The sequence below is a fragment of the Centruroides vittatus genome, unplaced genomic scaffold (genome assembly GCF_030686945.1).
Source record: "Centruroides vittatus isolate TY-2023 unplaced genomic scaffold, ASM3068694v2 contig_371, whole genome shotgun sequence".
Taxonomy (NCBI): domain Eukaryota; kingdom Metazoa; phylum Arthropoda; class Arachnida; order Scorpiones; family Buthidae; genus Centruroides; species Centruroides vittatus.
This window is the reverse complement of record NW_027122194.1, coordinates 335,020-358,497: the sequence shown is the minus strand read 5'-3', so window position 1 is coordinate 358,497 and position 23,478 is coordinate 335,020. Positions and strand designations below refer to the sequence as shown.

General features: G+C 31.3%; 1 protein-coding gene across 2 annotated transcripts in view; it reads right to left on the bottom strand.

The window, feature by feature from the left end:
* Nucleotides 1-23,478, bottom strand: part of LOC136975383 (vesicle-associated membrane protein 3-like) — a 48,271-nt gene that overhangs the window by 5,576 nt on the left and 19,217 nt on the right. For both annotated transcript variants that reach the window (XM_067270424.1, XM_067270425.1), the window contains exons 3-4: nucleotides 16,207-16,285; nucleotides 15,668-15,747 (exon numbers count right to left, since the gene is read on the bottom strand). In XM_067270424.1, coding sequence (XP_067126525.1) covers nucleotides 15,668-15,747; nucleotides 16,207-16,285 — 159 coding nt within the window. The remainder of the gene's footprint in view (nucleotides 1-15,667; nucleotides 15,748-16,206; nucleotides 16,286-23,478) is intronic.

Genomic DNA, 23,478 nt, shown 5'->3' with positions numbered 1-23,478 from the left:
GTTCAAATCTGCCAGTTAAAAGTTGTGTATGTTCCCCTTATCAGTTGTGCAACAAAGTGACTTGTCTGAAGGCAGCCTAAATGTCTTTCTAAACTTTTAGTTATAAAACCAGAATATTTTCAAATAAATATTGTTGAATATTAAATTTTCCTGTGACAAAAGTATTATTAAAATCTTGGTTTTGTAGCATTTGTGATTTTTTTAAACTTTCTGCTATATGGGCATTAAGAGGGCCTTTTCTCAAGTCAACTGTGGGTTTAGCCAGGCTCACAGTGGTGTAGCTAAGGTGGAAAAAAATGGGGCCTGTCACATCTGAGACAGACCCTTTAAAAAATTCTTTTCAAATGCCCAGATTTGATGCTGGGTCCCAAGATTGGGTGCCTTAGCTGCTTTGGCCATCTAGTCAACAACATTTATGATCTAAGGATGCTTTACAAATGTAGCAGAATCTGTTGCCCATTGGGCATGTGAAACATCCCTTTTGGGCAAAGGCATGAATGACAGTGAAGCTTCTGGATGCAAAACCAAAAAGCAATTTACCAACTGCCAATCACATGAATGAAGAATATAATTTTAAACAACTTAACTAAACATCCACTGAGGAAAGATATCTTCTGTCCAGACAATTACTTAACCAGGCAGCTAAACAACAGCAAGAAGACCACTTCAACTAGTTCAACTTTATCTTGATGTTTAATTGTACATCATATATTACAGAATAAAGAATAAAACAAATGTTTGTTTCAATAAATGTATATGTTAGGGAATAATTAAAAACTTTAATGAAATTATTTTTATGTTGAAACGTAGTAATGGTTCAAGTGATTTAAATACTAAATACAGTGAACTCCCAATTATTCACTTACAAGATCAATTACAACCTTGCTTAAATCAACTGTCAAACTGACAAACTATAGAGATCACTAGGTATGTTCCATTTTCACCAATGTGGATGATAATTATACTTTACAGTGGCGTGCCGTGACATTTGATGATAGGGAAGCTGTGTTTCTGTAATAAGCCGACTTACAGGGGCAATCAAGTAATTGCACGTCAGGGCCTGTTCGTATTCGTTTGTTCGATAAGCCAGTAAAAACCGTATACTTCTTTAAATGTATTTTTAATAGAATATCTGACTTACTTTATATTGAACTTTCTTATTTATTATTACCTCCGTTATTAGATTCAATAAATTCCCCACGCCTTCTAAATTCCAATTCTCGCTTTGAGAAAAAACATATAACGTCTATTAATTTAGATATATCTATTAATTGTAATTATCTTGTTATAGTTTTCAATATTTTTTTATATTGTCTACCAATGTTAAATTCTATTCTATTTTGATTTCCAAATTGCTTCAATTTTATGAAAGAATCGTCATTCGTCATAAATTTTATCGTCAAAATGTCAATTTTTTTGTTGACGTATTTATATTTAATTTAGGCATTGGTCTTTCTCTTTTAATAATGAAAAAGAAAACATTATTTGGTCTTGAGCCAAAACTTTTTTAAAATAAATTTTTGAATCACTAACCACGATATAAGGGCTAAAATTAAAATTATCAGAAAAACTTACTTGGCAAAACAAAATGTGTGACGAATATACATACTTAGTACAAAAATTCTTCAATTGTATGAATATACTTTTAATGAAACTTATAATTAAATATAACTTTGTGAAGAAACGTACATAAAAATAACAAAATATTCTTTTACTTTTTAAATCTTAAAACAATCCACTTAGTGAAATAGCTCCCTACGAGTGGCTAATGAATGGATCGGAGACTGTCCAGGTAGGTGTGTGCGTGCCAAATCCCGAGGGTGCCGACGCCAGTCAATGTCGAAATGCCTCTTTTGTCGCATCACTAGTATATCTCAAAAAACGCGACAGGGTTGTTTTTAAATGTTTCTCACCATAGCTGTAAAAATCTAAATATGTTAAACTTAACAGATTGTCCGGCGTTCGTTTTGGTCCTGAAACGAATTAGTTAGAAGTGTTCACAGAAATTTCCAAAATTTACAACTTTTCGGTCACACTTATTGAACTGAAAAAATTTGTCTTTATTACATCTAATATTACAAAGAGATCAGACCCCACTGTACTCGGCAAGAGATTGGTTCAGTTAAGCTTCTGTTTAAGTAAAATTTCGGCTCTTTCATCAAGGTTTTATTTAGGTTTCTAATTCCCTAATCGCTTAATTATTTAACTACTTCTTAAGTAGAAATAAGTTGAAACCGGTTACTTTGTACTTGAATATCTGTAGTCTTGGGAAAGAAGTGGAAAGGAATTGTTATGACAACGGATATATAAATCGTAAATTTAAGGAAAATAAATTCTATAGCTTTTTTGTACCATTGTACGTCTCATTCATTAAATTTGATTGTAAATGATGCTGCCAAAGTAACAGTTAATTTTTTAACACTGTACTAGAATCGTACACGTTTTTTCTGCATCCCCTTACAGATGGGACATACTAAATCGTAATATCACCGGTTTAACATTGAAATCCGTAAGTAATATAAGATGGGAGAGCAGAATAAACGCGAAATAAATATATCAAATATTTTAATGGATTTTTTTAAAACTCCTGTCAACTATACAGAACTATCTTAAAATCATAAAAACATGCCAGTAAATTCCTATCATTTGGGTTAAGTCAGAAATCTAGTCTAGGGTGGGCAGCCTTTTTTATAACACGGACCAGAATAAATTTTACGTTTTTTCCGCGGGCCGTAGTAGTTAATTGACACCTTCTTGTGACTTGTAATTTTTTTAGTCTGCAAATATGAAATAATTACTACATTTATTTCTCTTATTTATTTAACTTTTTATCATTTTCGAAAATTACAAAAAATTGGAAAAATAACTATTAATTAGTTTATTAAATTGGAAAAATAGTTAATAGTTAATCTATTAAAGATCTCGCGGGCCGGATAGAAACTTTTCGCGAGCCGTAGCTGGCCCGCGGGCCTGGGGTTGCCCGCCGTTGATCTAGTCTGCTCGTGATTCACATAATCGGGCGAGGGCGGCCGAATATCTAGCAGGCAGGCGGCTAACAGCCCACAACTGGTCTGGGATATAAAATTACATGATTTATGCGTGTGTTGCTTCTACCAGCTAAACCGGGTGAGGTTGGTGCTCTGTAAACTGCATGTGCCAATGCTTATATAATCTGGCTGATTGGAAACTGACCTGGTTTTGACATTCCTTCCGCCACTGAATTATTCGAATATACAATAGCAATCTTATTGTTTTTTTTCACATGTAGTATAGAAATTTGTAAAAGATACATAATGCAGTTATAATAAAATATTAATTTTAATTAATGCAAAGTACGTTAAAATATGAAAATTTGTATTTTATAAAATACAAGGGAAGGTCATTGGAAAATGGAATCGGCGCTTCCATCGCTTTCAATGACAGCACGCCACTGATACTTTATAATAAATATTTTTTGAAAAACTGCTAATTAATTAATATATATATATATTGTTATGTTTTATATATATATAGTTTTTATTTTTGTTTATATATATATATGTATATATAATATATTTTGTGTTTCTCTTCACTATTGTATGCATAATTGTTAGTGTAAAAAATTACAATTTATCAATAATCATTTATTTCACACACTAAAGAATTATTTATTAGATGAATGCAGTCAATAAAGTCCAGTACCTTGTATTTGCAGGTGTAAAGGAACTCTATTGATGATTCAATGATCCAAAATGCAGAATTTTAACTTTATTTACTCTGATTAATTTCATAAATTATTAAATGCATTTCAGGCAAACTTTCATTTTACAACCCCTCATCAGTAACTAAGATTATTTAAGAGATATATTGTTATTTAAAATTGTGGAATTCACAATGATCCATAATAGGATGATTGTGGGTATGTAGAAGTGTGATTACCACAAACAATGGGAGACAACGAAATATCACATAAAATTAAGGTTATATACAATTAATATGTACAGAATATATTTACAAGTTGCACAATTAGGCTACACATGGTGGTTGACACACAGCCCTTTCTACAATTTAACACGTGGATCTCTGTAATACTCGTCGGGCAATATTATCCACTAACAATTCCTTAATTTGAACATTAAATCTAACATATCCAGCAGGTAATTTCCTCGATGCAAATGGATTTGGCTCAGAGCTTACCTTAGCAATTCAACACAATACATTCTCCTGAGAACGTGTCACACTTGTAAAAGAAATGTGAATTCTCCGAGCAAAACCAAGGTGACCAGTGCTCCAACCATAAAGTCTCAGAGAGAGAGTTGCTAATCCACACCCTCCTTAAATACCCCCATCACAGCAGTGCTGCCAAACCAAAAAAATATATATAAATTGACAATGTATAGCCCAAAAATCAACAATTACCACTGAAACAGCACAAAATACATAGGGGCATTTCTCATTTCTTTTAACTTTGCAACAAGCAATTTATAGAAAAAAGGACTTTCTTATTTTCTTTGTAAATAACAGTGGCGTGCCGTCATTGGAAGCGATGGAAGCGCTGCTTCCACCTTCCAATGACCTTCCCTTGTATTTTATATAATATAAATTTTCATATTTTAACGTAATTTTAATTAATTAAAATTAATATTTTATTATAACTGCATTATGTATCTTTTACAAATTTCTATACTACATGTGGAAAAAACGATAAGATTGCTATTGTATATTCGAATAATTCGGTGGCCGAAGGAATGCTGAAACCGAATCAGTTTCCAATCAGCCAGATTATAGGCATTGGCGCATGCGCTTTACAGAGCACCAAAGTCACGGTTTAGCTGGTAGAAGCAACACACGCATAAAGCATCCAATTTTATATCCCGGAGCGAATCTGGGCTGTTAGCCGCCTGCTAGATATTCGGCCACCCTCGCCCGATTATGTGAATCATGAGCAGACTAGATCAACGGCGGGCAACTCCCGGCCCGCGGGCCAGCTACGGCTCGCTAAAAGTTTCTATCCGGCCTGCGGGATCATTAATAGATTATTAAATTGGAAAAATAACTATTAATTAGTTATTTTTCCAATTCTTTGTAATTTTCAAAAACGATAAGAGAAATAAATGTAGTAATTAACTTTTTATTTATTTGTTTCATATTTGCAGACTAAAAAAATTACAAGCCACAATAAGGCGTCAATTAACTACTACGGTCCGCGAAAAAAAACGTAAAATTTATTCTGGCCCATGTTATAAAACCCTAGACTAGATTTATAACTTAACCCAACCGATAGAAGTTTACTGGCATGTTTTTATGATAGTTCTGTATAGTTGACAGGAGTTTTAAAAAATCCATTAAAATATTTGATATATTTATTCTGCGTTTATTCTGCTCTCCCATCTTATATTACTTACGGATTTCAATGTTAAACCGGTGATATTATGATTATAGTATGTCCCATCTGTAAGAAAATGCAGAAAAAACGTGTACAATTCTTGCATAATGTTAAAAAATTAACTGTTACTTTGGCAGCATCATTTACAACCAAATTTAATGAATGAGACATACAATGGTACAAAAAAAAAGCTCTAGAATTTATTTTCCTTAAATTTACGATTTATATATCCACTGTCATAAAAATTTGTCTTTCCACTGTTTTCCCAAGACTACAGATATTCAGGTACAAAGTAACTGGTTTCGACTTATTTCTACTAAAAAGTAGTTAAATAATTAAGAGATTAGGGAATGGGGACATAAATAAAAACCCTGCTGAAAGAGCCAGAATTTTACTTAAACGAAAGCTTAACCGAACCAATTACGAGCTCAGTACAGTGGGGAACTAATTTCCGTGTACACATGGTACTAAAACGAATTACAGTAGTTAGAAAACAAATGACTATTAAGTTTAACTTATTTATATCTATGGTGAGAAACGTTTAAAATTTACAACAGCCCTGTGGCGCCCTTTGAGATATACTAGTGAGCGACAAAAGAGGCATTTGACATTGAACGGTATTGGCACCCTCGGAATTTGGCAACCTGAGTGCATGCACGCGCCGCACACCTACCAGGACGTCTCTGATTCCATTCATTAGCCACTCGTAGGGAGTTATTTCACTAACTTGTAAGTGGATTGTTTTAAGATTTAAAAAATAAAGAATATTTTGTTATTTTTATGTACGTTTCTTCACAAAGTTGTATTTAATTATAAGTTTTTTTAAAAGTATATTCATACAATTGAAGAATTTTTGTACTAGGTATGTATATTCATCACACATTTCGTTTTACCGAGTAAGATTTTTTTTATAATTTTAATTTTAGCCCTTATATCGTGGTTAGTGATTCAAAAATTTATTTTAAAAAAGTTTTGGCTCAAGACCAAATAATGAAAAAGAAAACATTATTAAAAGAGAACGACCAATGCCTAAATTAAATATAAATACGTCAACAAAAAAATTTCGACATTTTGACAATAAAATTTATGACGAATGACGATTCTTTCGTAAAAGTGAAACAATTTGAAGCAATCGAAGAGGAATAGAATTTAACATTGGTAGACAATATAAAATAAATATTGAAAATTATAACAAGATAATTACGATTAATAGATATATCTAAATTAATAGATGTTATGTGTTTTTTCTCAAAGCAAGAATTGGCATTTAGAGGGCATAGGGAATTTATTGAATCTAATAACGGAGGTAATTATATTGAACTTTCTTATTTATTAAGTACGTCAGATAATCTATCAAAAATACATTTAAAAAAGTATACGGTTTTTACTGGCTTATCGAACAAACCAATACGAACGGGCCTGACGCGCAATTAATTGATTGCCCCTGAAAGTCGGCTTCTTACAGAAACACAGCTTCCCTATCATCAAATGTCACAGCACGCCACTGGTAAATAAGAAACTGAGTATAAAGCACTGCTTTTTTCAAGTTCTCCTTTAAAGTACTTGGTAAATACTATAAACACACAAGTTCACTGCTGGCTTCATTATCATTATTTTGGAGCCTTATTTTGAGATACGTCTTTACATTTTGCTAATAATAAAAAGCTTTCTGCTGATTTAACGAGATATGCTTTTCACAATTAAAACATAATTATGATTTAATATTAAAATTTGGCTCAAAGTAACTAACTCAACTGATTGCTATTAAAATAACATGTTTTATAGGTAATAAAAACAAAATGAAAAAAGACATTATTGTACTGAAGAGTTTTTAATGACAAACATAAAATCAACAATAAACAAAAAAACACAAGTAAATTGACATAAGGATAGACTATTTAAGAAGAAAATACGTGAAGTACAAAAGTACGTTTAAAAAATGCTTTGGAAAAATAAAAATGAAATTCAAAACTTTTATTTAAACCTGCAGTAAGACCCCGCTTAACGCAGGGGATGCATTCCTAGACGACAAAGTGCTAAGCGAAACAGCATTAAACGAGACCATTTTAACATAGAGTAAATAGGGATAGGGAAACACGCGACCAAAAAATAAGCAAATTTTACTATAATTTTAAGTTATTTTTATATAAATTTTTGCATAATAATATATGTTAAATAACATATAAACATATGAGCACAGAAATGTAAAGTTAATTTTTTGTGACGAAGGTCCTGGCTTTTCTGAAATTCTTGTTTTTTGTGATGAAGTTGTGTAGTTTCATTGTTGCTTTCTTTTTCTTTCCTTAAGCAAATGTCGGTAGCAGAAGGTCGCATCCAAAACGCCTGGTTTCGCTTTGGCATCCTATCAAAATCGGGATCATTCGATACAATTTGATCAATGATTTCGGTTATCGTTACCAAACTTTTATTAAGGAAAACTGTACAGAAATTTTTTGCGTTCTTCATCTTCAGAATCTCTATTTTCCAGTTTTACACGAATTCCTTGTTCTGCCAGTTCTTGAAGGTCATCATTGGTAAGGCTTTTACCAGAAACCTGCAGTAACTCCCCAATATCCTGCTCATCTACATCTCCTGTATCGATTAAGTTGACAATTTTGTCAACCTAACAATGCAAGAGGACTGCATTTAATCCACTAAAAACTGGCTTAAACAAGAAAAAATAGATGTAATGGACTAGCCACCATCGAACCTGAAAAGTTAAATTATAAACAGTGCAATATTTTACAAAAAGAAAGTTTGCTATCATTTGATACAGGCAAATAGAAAACCTGTTGAAGATCAAAACATAAACAAAGCAAGCTAGGATCATTTTTAGTGGCAAAGCTTGCAAGAGGTTTTTATTTCATGCACAGCATTTTTGGAAACAATATGCTCGCCATAAATGTCTTGCATTTTTAATTTGAACACTTGAATTAATTGGCAGTTTGGAATTTTCAGAGTTCAAATTTTAAAGTTAGAACACCATCGAACCTGAAGCAGATCTCGATAGAGATTCGAAATGTTTGTTCATGCATCTAAATATTGCACCTTACTGGAAATAAAAAGGTTCTGAAAAGGTTGCATTTTTACTTTTGTTTCTTCAGATCCCTGGAGATATGCTATGCATTAACCACACTGGTTTTTTTTTGAATCTGTGAAATGAAAGATTCATGGATTTAAAATCTGTGTGGTATGATGTGAAACAGTTTTCTAATGTTGGGATTCATCTCTTCAAAAACATAGTATACATTTTATTCAAAGTCAAGGCACTCAGGAATATCTTCACAGAGACATCTTTTTGGCAATAATGTGATTCCATCTTCTGGAATTGATTGTGATCCTCAATCAGCTTTCAATTAACCTGATCCCTCACAATGCAAGATGTTCCATCTTGCCAACTCATGTGGAATGGCTACACATGCCATTGCTGCTAGTTTGTCACTAAAAGTGTTGCCTACAATAGTAGCTAATGTTTTGAAAAATAATGATTATGTTTCCTATGTTAAACTCAAAACCTAAGCTTACAAAAGACAACAAACAAAACAGACTAGAATGGGCAAAATCAGTAATGAATTGGACTGACAAAAGATAAAAAAATATGACGTTTCCAGATGAAAAAAGTTTTATCTGAATGGACAAGATGGTTATAGATATTATAGGCATGATTTAAAAAAGCATCAAAGAAATATTTTAGCAGAGAAATGGGAAATGGTGGAGTCATGGTTTGTTTAGCATTTGCTTTTAATGGCAAAGCAAATATTATCATAATTAATGATAGAATGACTTCAGACAAATATCAAAATATGCTATTCAATATTTTATTCCATTTGGACCACTGATTGGAGGAAATGAATGGATATTCCAGCAAGATACTGCATTTAATCCACTAAAAACTGGCTTAAACAAGAAAAAATAGATGTAATGGACTAGCCATTGTGTAGTTCATACTTAAATCCCATAAAAATGTGTGGGCAATGCTTTCTCAAATGATCTATGCTAATAACAAACAATACAGAACTGCTGATGAACTGACAAGCGCAATTGATAACTGTTGGGATAAAATAAACTTACATGAACTGCAACATTTGTCAGAATCAATACCTGATGGGATTTAAAAGCCAATTCAAAACAAAGAAGATTATATTGGGACCTTGAATAAGTCCTTGCTGTTTTTTCGTAAAAATTAATGCTTTATTTAAAAAAAGTCATAAAAAACATGTCACTGAAAGTATTGTCCATCACTAGCCAGTACTTTCTCCCATTGTTCTGGCAGCATTTGAATTCCACGTTAAAAAAATGACACATCTTTTGAGGCTATCCAAGAAGCGACCCAATTTTTGCCATCTTCATAAGAATGGAAGTGCTGCTCAGCCAGGCCATGTGCCATCGATCGGAACAAGTGATAATCGAAAGGTGCAATGTCTGATGAATACAGCAGGTGGGGTAGGACTTCCCATTTAAGCATTTCCAAGTAGGTTTTCACCGGTTGTGCTGTTATAAGTACAACGCGAAAGGAAAAACACATACACGTGTTTACCAATAAAAACGAATTTAATTTCGCGATATATGTAGATATATATATACAGATTCTTTTTGGATTCCTGCTGTTCTTTTACTCTTTTACAATTGTCCTCGGTGATGGCTTCGGCATTACAGGCAATCCAGGTACTTGGTCTTATCCCAACTCCAAACCGACAATGATTCGTATCTAATAGTCTCTCGCGTGATTCTTAATCTAACTTAATCTAATAGAAGGTAGATAGAAGAAGGGGAAATAAGAAGAGTAATAGGATAGGGGTACCCAATTTAATCGACAAGTAGTCCCAGTATTGCTTCCGACTTCCAAGTCTTGAACATTATGTTTTCTTGCAAATCGGCTGTCTGAGGGTTCTCCCAATATATCAATACACTTCCTTCTTGATCCGTTTTCTACGGTCTCCTTTCTTACAGTCTCGTCGGATTCTTCTCACAAGCTTTGCTGCCACACGTCCGTCACCTCTCGTGTCTAGCCCAAGAATGTCCACTCGAATCTCTTTTTCCCCTCCAGGCTCATCGCCATCTATTGTCTCTCCCCTACCTCCTGGTGGGCTGGGGGTAAGTCAGAGTTCTTGGAAGTTCGAGACAAAGGGACAAAGAAAATTGGAAGGAAGGATAAATTTATAGAAATAGAATACAAATTAAACCTAAAACTATACAGAAATAAAAGGCCTACAGCCACAGTGCAACATGTGGCCGAGCATTGTCATGTTGCAAAATCACTTTGTTTTGTCTCTGCTCGTATAGTGGCCGTTTTTCCTTCAATGCTTGGCTCAAACACATCAATTGTAGTTGATAGTGATCTCCTGTGATGGTTTCATTCAATTTGAGCAGCTCATAATAAACTACACCTAGCTGATCCCACCAAATGCAGAGCAGAAGCTTTGAACCATGGATATTCAGCTTTGCCAATGATGTTGATGCATGGCCGGGCTTACCCCACGATTTTCTACACTTAGGGTTATCGTAGTGAATCCACTTTTCATCCCCAGTCACGATACGATGCAGAAAACCTTTCTTTTTCTGCCGTTGAAGCAGCTGTTCACACGTGAAAAAACGCCGTTCGATGTCTCTTGGCTTCAACTCGTACGGCACTCAATGTCCTTGCTTTTGAATCATTCCTAATCCTTTCAAACGTTTCGAAACTGTTGCAGAATCATTAGGAATTGATCACACAAGTTCAGCTAGCATCTGACATGAGTTTTCATGAAGTAATGCCTCCAATTCCTCATCTTCAAACTTTTTCAGTGCGCCAGAATGTTTTTTATCTTCAACATCAAAATCATTATTTTTGAAGCATCTAAACCAGGGGTGGCAAACCTGTGGCATGCGTGCCCAAAGTGGCACGTAAGGAGAAATCATCTGGCACGTAATGTATCATACGATTTCTGTCTTTTTCAATCATCCTTTCGGTTTATCACCTGATCATCCTTTTTTCAATCGGCTTTTTTACAGTTATTCTAATTAAAGCTAATTAAAGCGTATTCGTTTAATTTCTTTAAATATTGTTATTCGAAGTCTGAAACTTTGGCACACATTAACATCTTTAAAGCTAAGTATGCTTACAATATGGCATGCAAACACAAAAAGATTTGCCATCTCTGGTCTAAACCAATCTCTGCATGTTGTTTCCGACAGAGCATGGTCACCGTAAGTCTCAACAAGAATTCTGTGTGCTTCAACTGCAGATTTTTTTTGAATAAAATAGTGCAATAAAATTCCCCACAAATACTCTTTTTTTGGCACAAAATGCAACATGTTTAACACTATGAAAAAAAGTTGTTTACACTTCGGCGAAATGACAGATACTGATTTTCAAGGTTGCTTATTGTACTTCCTTACAGATGCATCACCATCTAAAAGTACATGCACACAGTTCTGGTAATGCCATCTGTTGGAAAACAGCAAGAACTTATTCAAGGTCCCAATATTAATTAGTAAAACTTTATATAAAAGGGCAAATTTACTATATGTATAATTATTTTATAGCAGATTTGGTTGTAATTTTTATATTAATTCATCACTCAGAAATTTGAATATTTTTATTCACAAATATGATGTATTTGTGAGTAATTATTTATAATAATGAGCTTGTTAATTGTTAAATTGGTATAAATAAACATTGTGTGAAGTTAGACAAATTTCAGTTGCATGTATAATTTCTTTACAGACTGTTGCAGCAAGTTGTTTATAATATAACTTGCTTGCAAATATGATATCCATAAGCAGGATGGCAACTGAAACTGATGCCATTAGGGTTCCATATTTGGAGGTCTCACAAAAGTCACATGTCAGACTTTTCTTTATTCTTTACTGATGAATATAATTAGAAAATCTGATCATTGTACTGGGCTCTGTTAAACATGTGATAGGCTTAGTGGAGTGTGCAGCATAAATTTCTGTAGCACCTGGAAGTAGACTACTTTTGGAAAACTATATCTTGTAAAGGTTCACATATAGAGGTATGGCTCCTTTAACTTTTTTGCTTCTATAGGCATGGTTCCGACAGTTTCATTCATATCTGCAATCTCACTGGGTAGTCTCGAGATACATTGGGCCCTATTCCTCACTATCTATCCACTTCAATGTGGGCCAAACTGGATTTGAAGAAAGCCCGCTTAATGCCCACAGGATAGCAAGAGTTAAGAAATAAACATACAAATCTCAAAAAAATAAAGTTGAATGATTTTTTTAAGTTAACAATTAAACATCATGCTTATATTTTTTTTTATTTTGATTAAAAATTCTACTTTTTATATTGACTATAAATATTTTCAAATTATAGTTCAGGGGTTCCCAACCTTTTTGTACCTAAGAGCACATTCTAGAATACTGGCCGGACGGCGGGCACCATTTATTTTTTCAAGGTGAATTTATACTTGGACATAGTTAATAATACATACACATAATATACAGAAAACATTTTATTCCAAAAATGTAATAAAACATACACAAGACTATTAACAATAATTTTTACAAAACGAGTAATTACTAAACAATGCATACAAAATCTACAGAGTATAAAAATTCTTTATAAAAAATATAAATTTGAAAGTAAATGTGATTTTTGGCATTGCATTTCATTGGCCATTGCTTCGTAATTAGGAGAGTATGATGATATTCCTGCTCGTAAGCAATCGTCAAGGGTGTTCATCTGTAAGTCGTAATCTGTACTTTGATTTTATGATATTCAGAACGGACCGGTTTATTTCATTTCAGGTATGAGAAATTTGGTTGGTGAAGATTTGGTGGAGGGGAAAAAGAGATTGGTCGCATTTCGCTTTGAGCTTTTATCTGTGTTGGACGCCATTTCTATTTTTGAGTGGTTAATCATTAAAAACGAAAAAACTTTTACATAGCATTTTATTGAAAACCGAAATATCTTTATTTTTATTGTGGTCACACAGCGACAAGCACACGTAAAACGATGGTGGGCGCTATGGTGCCCGCGGGCATAAGGTTGGGGACCACTGTTATAGTTTATTTAAAATTTAAAATACCTAATGATAAACCATAACTTTCTATGGGAATGGATATGGATTGATATGTTCCTGTGTAAAAATCCACCATTGCCATTATAAAACATGAGCATTCAAAAATGAAAATGAAAAACAAATTGCATCCTTGTGAAAATAAATGACAAAGACTTTACCTAAAATAACAAACATCAGGCAATTCTTATTGTACTCATGTCTTAAAGAAGAACCGCATAAAAGTTAAAGAAAAAAAAATTTTATTATCCAATTGTGCATATCAATTATAAAAGAGAGTTGATGGTCTTTATTAAGTATATGAGTTAAGAAAACAGTAATTAAACAAAGCTACACTGCAAGCCATAATTAATTGTACATTGTCACTATTGCTGTAGATTGTTATTTTGTTAACAAGACTTTATGGATAAGTAAAATGCTTATAACATCTGTCATTTTTGATGATGTCAGAAAGCTAGAAGGCTGTTGACTGGAACTGATCATGTAACTTAACATGTTTTTGCATCTCTAATATCCCACTTTTTAAATTTCAGGATCTGGTCATTTTACCTTATATGCTCTTCTGACCTATCACTGTTGATGCAAAGTCAATAGAATACAAATAACCTAAATCAAAATTTAATATTAATTATAGAAAAGTTTTATTCTGTAGATAAAGAAAAATTATAAATAAATTACAGGTCTATAAAAAATCAAAGTGAATACTTTTATTTTGATATAAATCTTACATTTAATTGTGTTTCTCAATGCATCAATCTTTTGCATAATATATACTCCTCAGTCTATATGGCCAAGACTTTAGAGCCTATTCTACCATCTCTTAGAAAACTTTCATAATTTCTTCTTGAATGGCACATTTTAATCCATGTAATGTATGCAGACTTTGTTTCTTTACTCTTTGTTTCAAGTAGCCCCAAAGGAAATAATCATAGGGAGCAGCATCAGGACTGTTTGGCAACCATTCTGAAGATTTGATAAATGCAATTTTACTTTCCTGCAGGAATGCAATTATAGCCTTTGTCCTATGTGAAGGTGCAGAGTCCTGATGAAATACAGTCACCATCTAGAAACAGAAACAATCTCTTGGCATCTGACCAAAAGAAAGGACAAAAAATCTTCTCAATGTAGTATTTTGATAATACTTTTGCCTCAGGTTCCATAAAAATTGGCTTCCTTTGCTGGCATTCCAGCCCAGACCATAATTATCCCAACTATTTTATCATCTATTTTTTTCAGTCACTGTTTTGTTGCAGATTACCATTCTAGACACATGTACTTGCTACACATTATATGATTCAAACATTGCCCACATCATTATGAAATAATTTTCATTACTCTACAACATTCACTTGAAAGTGTTTTTGTAGACCTGTATTTCTGTAATTGTAGAGAAGTTTATAGTGACATTTTATATAATATTGTGGCTGTATGCCTTTTTTTTTGTAAATATGTATCATAGATTTAATTAGTTTTAATAATTTTTCTCTCTTTTTTAATCCTTTCTTCTACTTCCTTTGTGTATTGTTCTGGCTTGTGGGAAACAGGGGCTTTTCACTCTGAGAACGTGTAAAAATCTATGTGACTAACGGTCATTCTTTTGCTGGACACGGAGAAGCATGGATGTGGGTCAGGAAGCTCATGCGACGAAGTTCAACTGAGGTTGAATAGAACTATAAAGCGGAGACCTGGTCAAGAGGATTGGAGAAACCGACGAAGCTGTTAAAGGGAATATTCAACACATTAAAGGAGAACCCATGGCGACACTTAAAAAAATTAAAAAAAGGACAACGCAAGCCGGTGTAGGAGCCTCATCAAAAAATCGGGTACCCCACTATCCTATTAATCTTTTCATTTCTCTATTTCTATCCTTTCTACCTTAGTATTAATTTAGTTAAGAACCGCGTGTATTCGATTATCATTGTCAGGCAAGTAGTCTTAGCAAAAGCAAGCTATTTGATTTATTGTTACTACTGGGCAAGTAGTCTTAGCAAAAGCAGGATACTTGATTTATTGTTGCTATCAGACAGCAATGAAGAGATTGGTATTTTGGGAGACAGAGGGAATCCAAACGAACCTCTTATTTTTCTTTTCTGTATATAAATAGTTATCGCAATAATAAATTTGTTTTATTTGAATCCATGTGTCATGTATTCTGATTGCATTTCATATCTTACAATATATTCATTAAGTGATATATTAGAACAAAGTGTTGTTATATCTAACTTTTTTATTAATTAAAAATAATAATAGACAGACAAAAGAATGCTTTACTAACTTTGCAATTCTTCCACCATAACTTTCTGTTCAGCTTTCCTGCCTTCTGTTCAAACTGTGAAGCTTCTTGCCGTAACGTATCTGTAAAAGATAATAAATAATTTATTTCTGAATTTATTATAATAAAGTATGAATTACATAATTCAAATGGTATGTCTCATTATGTTTGTGATATGTTGAGAGCTAACACTATTGAAACCAAAATTATAGTTTGGTTCAGTTTGAAATAGATTAAATTATGATACTAAAATTTTTAAATAAATTTTGAAACACAATAAATTTTTATACCTTAAATGTATTTAAATAAACCAAGAAAGGCTATCATTAATTTAAATTTTATTTTTTTATTTTGTATTTATATCATATTTACAAGTCACAACACAACACTGAAGCTGAAACAAGACTTTATATACAAGGCAAAAACAAAAGAACACATCACAGGGAACAAAAGTAGTTTGAATATCTATGGCTGACTGTATAACAAAAGCCAAATTAAAATTTCATGGTCATATTTCCATCAGCCAGCACATACACTGTTACCTGCACGATAATCCAATTCCGATAACTTCTGATCTCTTTCCAGTACTTTCTCCAAATTGGCACACATGATATCCACAACCTAGTCATGTCAATTGAATGACATCATCCAAACAGCAGACATAAAGAAAAAGTACAGTGGTTAGTTGTAAAATGACTAGATGAACAGATACCTCCTTTCACGGTATTCTTGTCAAGAAATAAATTATTTTATCTCATGTATGTGTATTAATAAATAAATTTTTCACTATACCACAAAAATATTTCTAAAAAATTAAAACAATTTTGATTTTTTTTATGTGAAGTATTAAAAGAAAATATTAAACTCTAATATTTTTATTACACAATTTTTTTTAATCTTTCTTAAACATTTAAATTTAATTAATGTTTTTTTTAAAATATTAAATTAAAATCTATAGTAGTCTGCATTAAAATTATAAAATGCAATAAAAATAAGCAATATTTTATTTTTTTTGTGACTTATATATTTTTTATTGCATAGAATAGTATATGCTTTTGCTCATGTAACTTAAATTTATATATATAACACAAATTATATAATAGAAATTAAAATTTATTACCGGTAATGTAATAAATCTTCTAAAAAGTTACACTTCAAGATTCTATTAATGATCTTTTTCAAATCAAAATATATATTAAATAATATAGGTAAATAAAAAAAATATAGGAAAAAAATTTTTAAAGAAGAATTATATGGACTGCTCTACTGAATTACAAGTTAAAAAAAAAAAGAAAAGACACACATACACATAAATTTGGACCCAAAGCAATTTTTATATTTATTTTCTGAAAAAAAATCTTATTTATTTGTATAACATACAAATGTTTACTGATGATATTGGTAAAGATGTACATTGATTTGAATTTAATAGTTTAAGTAAAGCATGAAGTGTGACAGTTTTAAAATAGAATATATCTATTAACTATATTTTGCTGATATGATTTGAACTGATAAAATACAATTAATGGATATATATTTTAAATATCAATGAGTATAGCGTGTTAAAATGTAATAGTACAATCTGAAGTAATGTGGTTTAGCATTATAAAATAAATGTATAAATGCAGAAAGAAGTCTTCTTATTAAAATATAAAATGTTGAAAGTTCTACAATAAAAGTTCATAATAAATAAGTTTAAGTGTAAGAAATATTTCAATGAATATTGAAAATATGAAAATATCTTGAATAGCTAATGAATTTTAATTCTTTCCAATGAACAGAATTTAAACTACACAATGATAATTATAACCATCTACTTTTTACTGCTTTTTCAGAGTCCCTTTGTACTTAAAAGCTTAATCAGCTTGCAGTGAAAGACAGTCGATTTTAATGTTTGAGTTTTAGTTGAGATAATTATAATAGCTACTGGTATTTTATTGGAACATTCGTATGCAAAATACAATCTTCTATATTTTCAAATTCATAGACATTTAGAGGAAAACACGAAAAGTTTTCAGCTATCTTAATAAAGTTGAATGGCTGACCAATGAATATTGCAGCTGCCTGTATGTAAGGCTGCATATCATCATGAGTGAGGTGTAGCCTACCATGTGAGGTATATCTCTAGTGCCATTTAGCAATATATATTGTGGTGGCAGACACTATAATATGTGGCATTTTAACGTACCACTTAATTAGTGTTCATTGAGAATATATAATACCTGAAGCCATATATCTCACCATGTAAATTTATTTACAACCATATACAAAAATTCATTTTACACTCATCAAGTAAAGGTCGATCACAGTTACAAGACGTGTGTACAGTACATCCACTTGTCGCTTGGAGAGTAGTTGAGAAGAAGGGAAAAGATAATGGCGGATGGCCTGCATGCATTTTTATATTCTTGCGTCGGTGCCACCTGGATTTTCAGATGCAGCGCTAAGGTTACAATTATTCAGCCACCACATACATATTGGTAAATGTTACTAGATATATTGCTAAATGAATATATATTATGGTGTCTGCCACCATAATATATATTCAGTGCATGTGCCATGCAAGATAGTATGGTTCTATAAAACTCATATCTATATATGTAGTGTAAATAATGTTATGTTGTCAATTTCTTAACATGAGAATTCAAGAATTAATAAATTAATCATTTTCTAGTAATTTATACACTATAGGATCATGTAAACTGTTATAGTCATTAATAAATAAAACTGTAAAATCAGAAATAGTGCAAAAAGTGGCACACTCAAGATTTAACATTGGGGAAGCCGAATTGAATGGATGAAAAAATTTTCACCTTATGTGACTGCTAATTGATAAATAATATAGAACACGTTAATTTTAATTAGGAAAATATTTTTGGAAAATTTACTAGTGTTTCTTTTCCTTTAGGAGGTGCCAAGACCCGCTTAGCCCACCTGCTGGGTGAACCACCGAGTGCAAATAATCATACAATAGAGTATAATAATAATATAAGACACCATAAAACAATGTTAAAAATTTCTGCTGATTTTAAATGGAAATTTATATCCAATAAGCTGTATATATTGTCTAAATTTCTATTGAGTTGTTTGGAAAGTAATTTCGTTTTTTTTATGGGGAAAAAAACAATTTTCTTATAGTATATAAATATTTTATTGAATTATATATTGACCATTTTAATCAAATACCTGTTGCCATCTTTCTGATAGTAGCATGATTTCACATTCATAAAAGTTTTGATCTTTGCTTACAAAAAACTTATCCAAGTGATTTTTGACATCTTTATTTGAAGTAAATGTTTTACTGTTTAAAATATTTTGTAAAGACCGGAACAAGTAATAATCCGAGGGTTCCAGATCTGGCAAATATGTTGGGTGTGGTAGTACATCCCATCCAAGCTGTAACAGTTACCAAACTTGTGTGAAATTTAGCAATATCATGGTAAAACACTACACCATTTTTGTTCATCAATTCTGGCCTTTTATGTTTGATAATATTACTCAATTTGTTTACTCCATGGCAGTACATTTTTGAATCAATTGTTAAATTGTCTGATAAAAGCTCAAAAAAAAAAAAAAAAAACAATTGTACAGAATCAAACAAAATTTTTCACAAATAAGCCTTAAAATGTCAGCTGTCAAAATATATAATGAAAATATGGTTTAAAATGAAATTGGCTGATAAAAATACAATTAATTCCTCTAGTAATAAAAAAACTAAATTACTTTCCGAACAACCCAATATATAAAATCAATGTATCTATTGGATAGCAAAAGTCCAAGTTACAACATAATCGTTATCCATCCAACTAAGTATATTTAATAATGAACATGACTGAAATAGATAACGTTACTTTAAAGTTATCTTTTTATATTGTGTCGTTCTTGTATATTGTCAGGTTACCTTATTTTATTGTTTATTCTCTTGTCTATGTTTTGATTGTTATCATTTTTGTTTTATTTTATCTGTTTCTGTATGCACGATGTACTTAAAATTGTAAAATTATTATTATTTTTTTTAAATCGTATATATGTATATATTTGCTATTTTTGGGCGTTATTGTTATGGCAGCACTATGTTGGCGGTGGGCACGATATATAGTGTGAGGGGCAGGCAACGTCCCATTCTGGTTCCAGGTGTCCGAGGTAAGAAGGTGTCACGAGTACTGTGTATATTGGAGTGAACCGGCCTTTTTTTATCTTTGTGTGTGAAGAAAAACCTAATTTTAGAATCCGTTCCCATCTGAGTGAAGAATTGTGAAATAAGTTATAATATTCTGATAAGCGAACCAGTTGAACGTTTACAACATCACGAAGCGAATAGTTTATATTTTTTTTTTTTGGAATTTGTTCAACGCTTGGTGTTCTCGTCATATGTCTTTATGTGAGCTGTCACGGGCTATGGATGTGCCAACTCTGTGTAGATATTGAGATTGTGTATATAATTTTTTTGCACATAAAGGTAGTTTTAATTGTGACCTTTCTTTTTTGCTCGCCTCCATTCTTTTGTGGTAATCAAACACCCACACCTGCGATCTTCAACCCCAAGTATCTTCGCAATCCCACAATATGAATATAGTAGAGCATCGATTATCCGACTTAATTGGGGACTGGGGTTGGTCGGATAACTGAAAAGTATGAAAAAATACATTATTAGTATAGTGTATTAGGCCTAGTTTAAATACTAGCCTCCCTTTCATGGTCAAGCCAGTGCTGCCAGCTAAAACATGCAAAAATTTAACAAAAATAATATTAAAGTAGCCAAGACATAACCAAATATTATAGTGCCACATCACTAGAGGACATTTGAATTTGCCAACTAGAACGCGGTCGGTTAATTGAGGGTCGGATAATTGATGCTCTACTGTAGATGTTTTTGTTTAGTATAATAGTGTATGAATGTATAAAAACAACTAATTCTGTATATAATAGAAATATTTTTAAAAAGTACTATATATTTGAATACTTTATTTTATTATAAATAAACTTTTATAATCACAAAACTTTCTGGGGCTGTATCCTGAAATTCTCCAAGTGTTCCAAGAAACTTTCTAGACTTATTCCCAACTCCAAAATTTTTAATATTAATAATCAATTTACATCTTGTTTTTGTAATAATCATGAAAATGCACATTTTACTCCTCTAAGATACATTTCTCCTCAATCCTCTGGAATTGCCTTTTTATTTAAACATATCAATACAGACATTTCTAAGCTATCCAATTCTAAAAATAGTCCTGACTTGGTCCCTTACATTGTTTTATCTTAACACTATTTCTATTGTAACTACTATGCTGTCTCAAAATTTTTCTGAATTTCTTACCTGTGCATAAATGGACCAATGGATAAACTGTTTTGATTGCCATTCCGAAAAAAAAATGTTAATTTTCACAAATTGATATACCGTATTTTACGGACTATAAGACGCTACGAACTATAAGACGCACCTTAATTTTTAAGCAAATTTTTTTTTTAAATACCTATAAGACGCTACGGACTATAAGACACACCTGAATTTTGGAGGCAATTTTTCGAAGAAAGAAGTGCGTCTTATAGTCCGTAAAATACGGTAAATCTTTTCTTCTATGTTAAAAATACTTGAATACTGTCTGTTAGATATTTACCCCTCAGTTTATGCTAGAATTTCACCTTACTAATATTGTTTCTTAAGTAACCAGTCTAATCTTTTCTTTACTCAGTCTTTTACTTTCGACAATTTTGAACAGGAAAAAAATCCACTTTACAAGTAGGATTTAGTTTATGTATGAAGATGGACAATTTTTAGATTTCTTATATTTGTGCATATGTTGATATGATTCATTAATTTAAAAAAATATCATAACTTTTTATTACTCCTCTTAACATATTGCTACTATTCCTTTTTTCTCTCTTGATTCTTCAGTATCCCATTGATATCAAAGCAGTCAGTTTTGTTATATTAAAATTTAAAAAAAATATATGCATAATGCATGATTTCAATTAGATTAGATAACTAAGTAATTTTATGGTAATTGAGTAACATTGTCCAAAAAACAACAGGAGGCATGTGCCTTGATCTCCTTTGAATGTGCCTTGAGCAGTACCAATATTCTCAAAATCCTGGACATAAAACTGTTTTCATTCTTCTTATTAATTTCAAACTCATCAGTCAAAATTTTTTTTCCAGTTCTAGATAATTTCATATTTAACTATTTAAACAAAAACTGTCTTATGGAGTTATAGATGTCAAGTAACAAAGAAGAAAATAACCAAATATATCAGATTAAAATTAATTTAATCCTTGTAGTACTTTCAATGATACATTATCCTCTTTATCAGGAGCTTCAAACATCTTATGGATACTGAACATTACATCTTTAAATTAAAATCACTTTTGATCTTTGGCAAACTGACAAATAGCATTAAGTTATACTTTTAATCTGAACACAATAAATGTCTTCTATTATTAACACTGCAGTGAGTAATACAAAGTCACTGACAAAAAAACCTTTTACAGTGTTTTATACAACAGAGAACCAACTAATGTTTTCGGCCTTCACCAAGGCCTTCTTCAGGTTGGTGGAGGCCAAAAACATTACTTGGTTCTCTGTCATATACAACACTGTAAAAGGATTTTTGTCGGTGACTTTGATTTCATCTGAAATTTTTAGTCGTTTTCTTCATTATTATTTGGTCTTTATAACACTATAAGACAGTTTTCGTTTCTTTAGTATTATATATTTACTACATTATCATCATCTAATTTCATATTTTATTTAATAAATGCAAAAATATTGATTAACTTCAAAATAAATATATATATTTAATTCTGTATGTTTCTTGAACCTTCTTTTTTTAAAATTATGTTTAATTTTCCTTTACATGTTGTTAACATTTAATGTAATTGTTGTTATTTTAGCTTCTTGTTCCATTTTAATTTTAGTTTAAAAAAATTCAAAGTTTACAGTATCACTTTTTAGGAAGTTATCATACAGGTAATGGAGACTACAAGAATGAATTTAGACTTTATCAATATCAGTTACACCTGATATGATATTCTCTTATAACTGATATTAATAAAGTCTTAATTCATTCCTGTGGTCTCTAACATTTCCTGTATGGTAACTCCATAAAAAGCAATACTATAAGCTTTCAATTTTTTGAATTTAATGTAATTGTAATTATCTATGTTTAATTCTTAAATAGAGCATTAAGTCTAGATAATGGATAAAAAATTCAAAAATATTTAACATTTTAAAATAAAGCATAGTTCTGTTTAAAGCTATAATTCATTATAACAGTTTTAATTTGTTCAAAAATTTAATGCAAAATGTAAATAATATACTTTCATTTCTTTTCATTTGATTCTATGAAGAAGGAAATTTATAATTCTATGAAATGATTTATGTTATAGCATTTGGCGTACAAACTTAAATTTATACTTTGAATAAAGTGCTTAAATAGATATTTTAACATTTAAAAAATTTGGTTAAATATTTTATGTCTGTAAATAAAAATTATGATAAAAGAAATATATATAAATTTCTTTTATCATAAGGTTTTTCTGAAGGACATTTCTTGTAAGATAATGAGCTATTGAGCTAGTGAATGTGAGATAGGCTATTATGTTTTAACCACTTGTCCTAATAAAACTCCTTTTTTTATCTATACAATGAGAGACTATAACATGTAGTCCTCCCTATAACATGGGTTCATATAACGCGGTGAAAAAATTGCGATCGTATTCGTATAACACTCTAAAAGAGACTTGTATAACATGGTAAAACACCATTGCCAACTCATATTGCAACAGGATTGGTCAAATCTAGACCAATAGC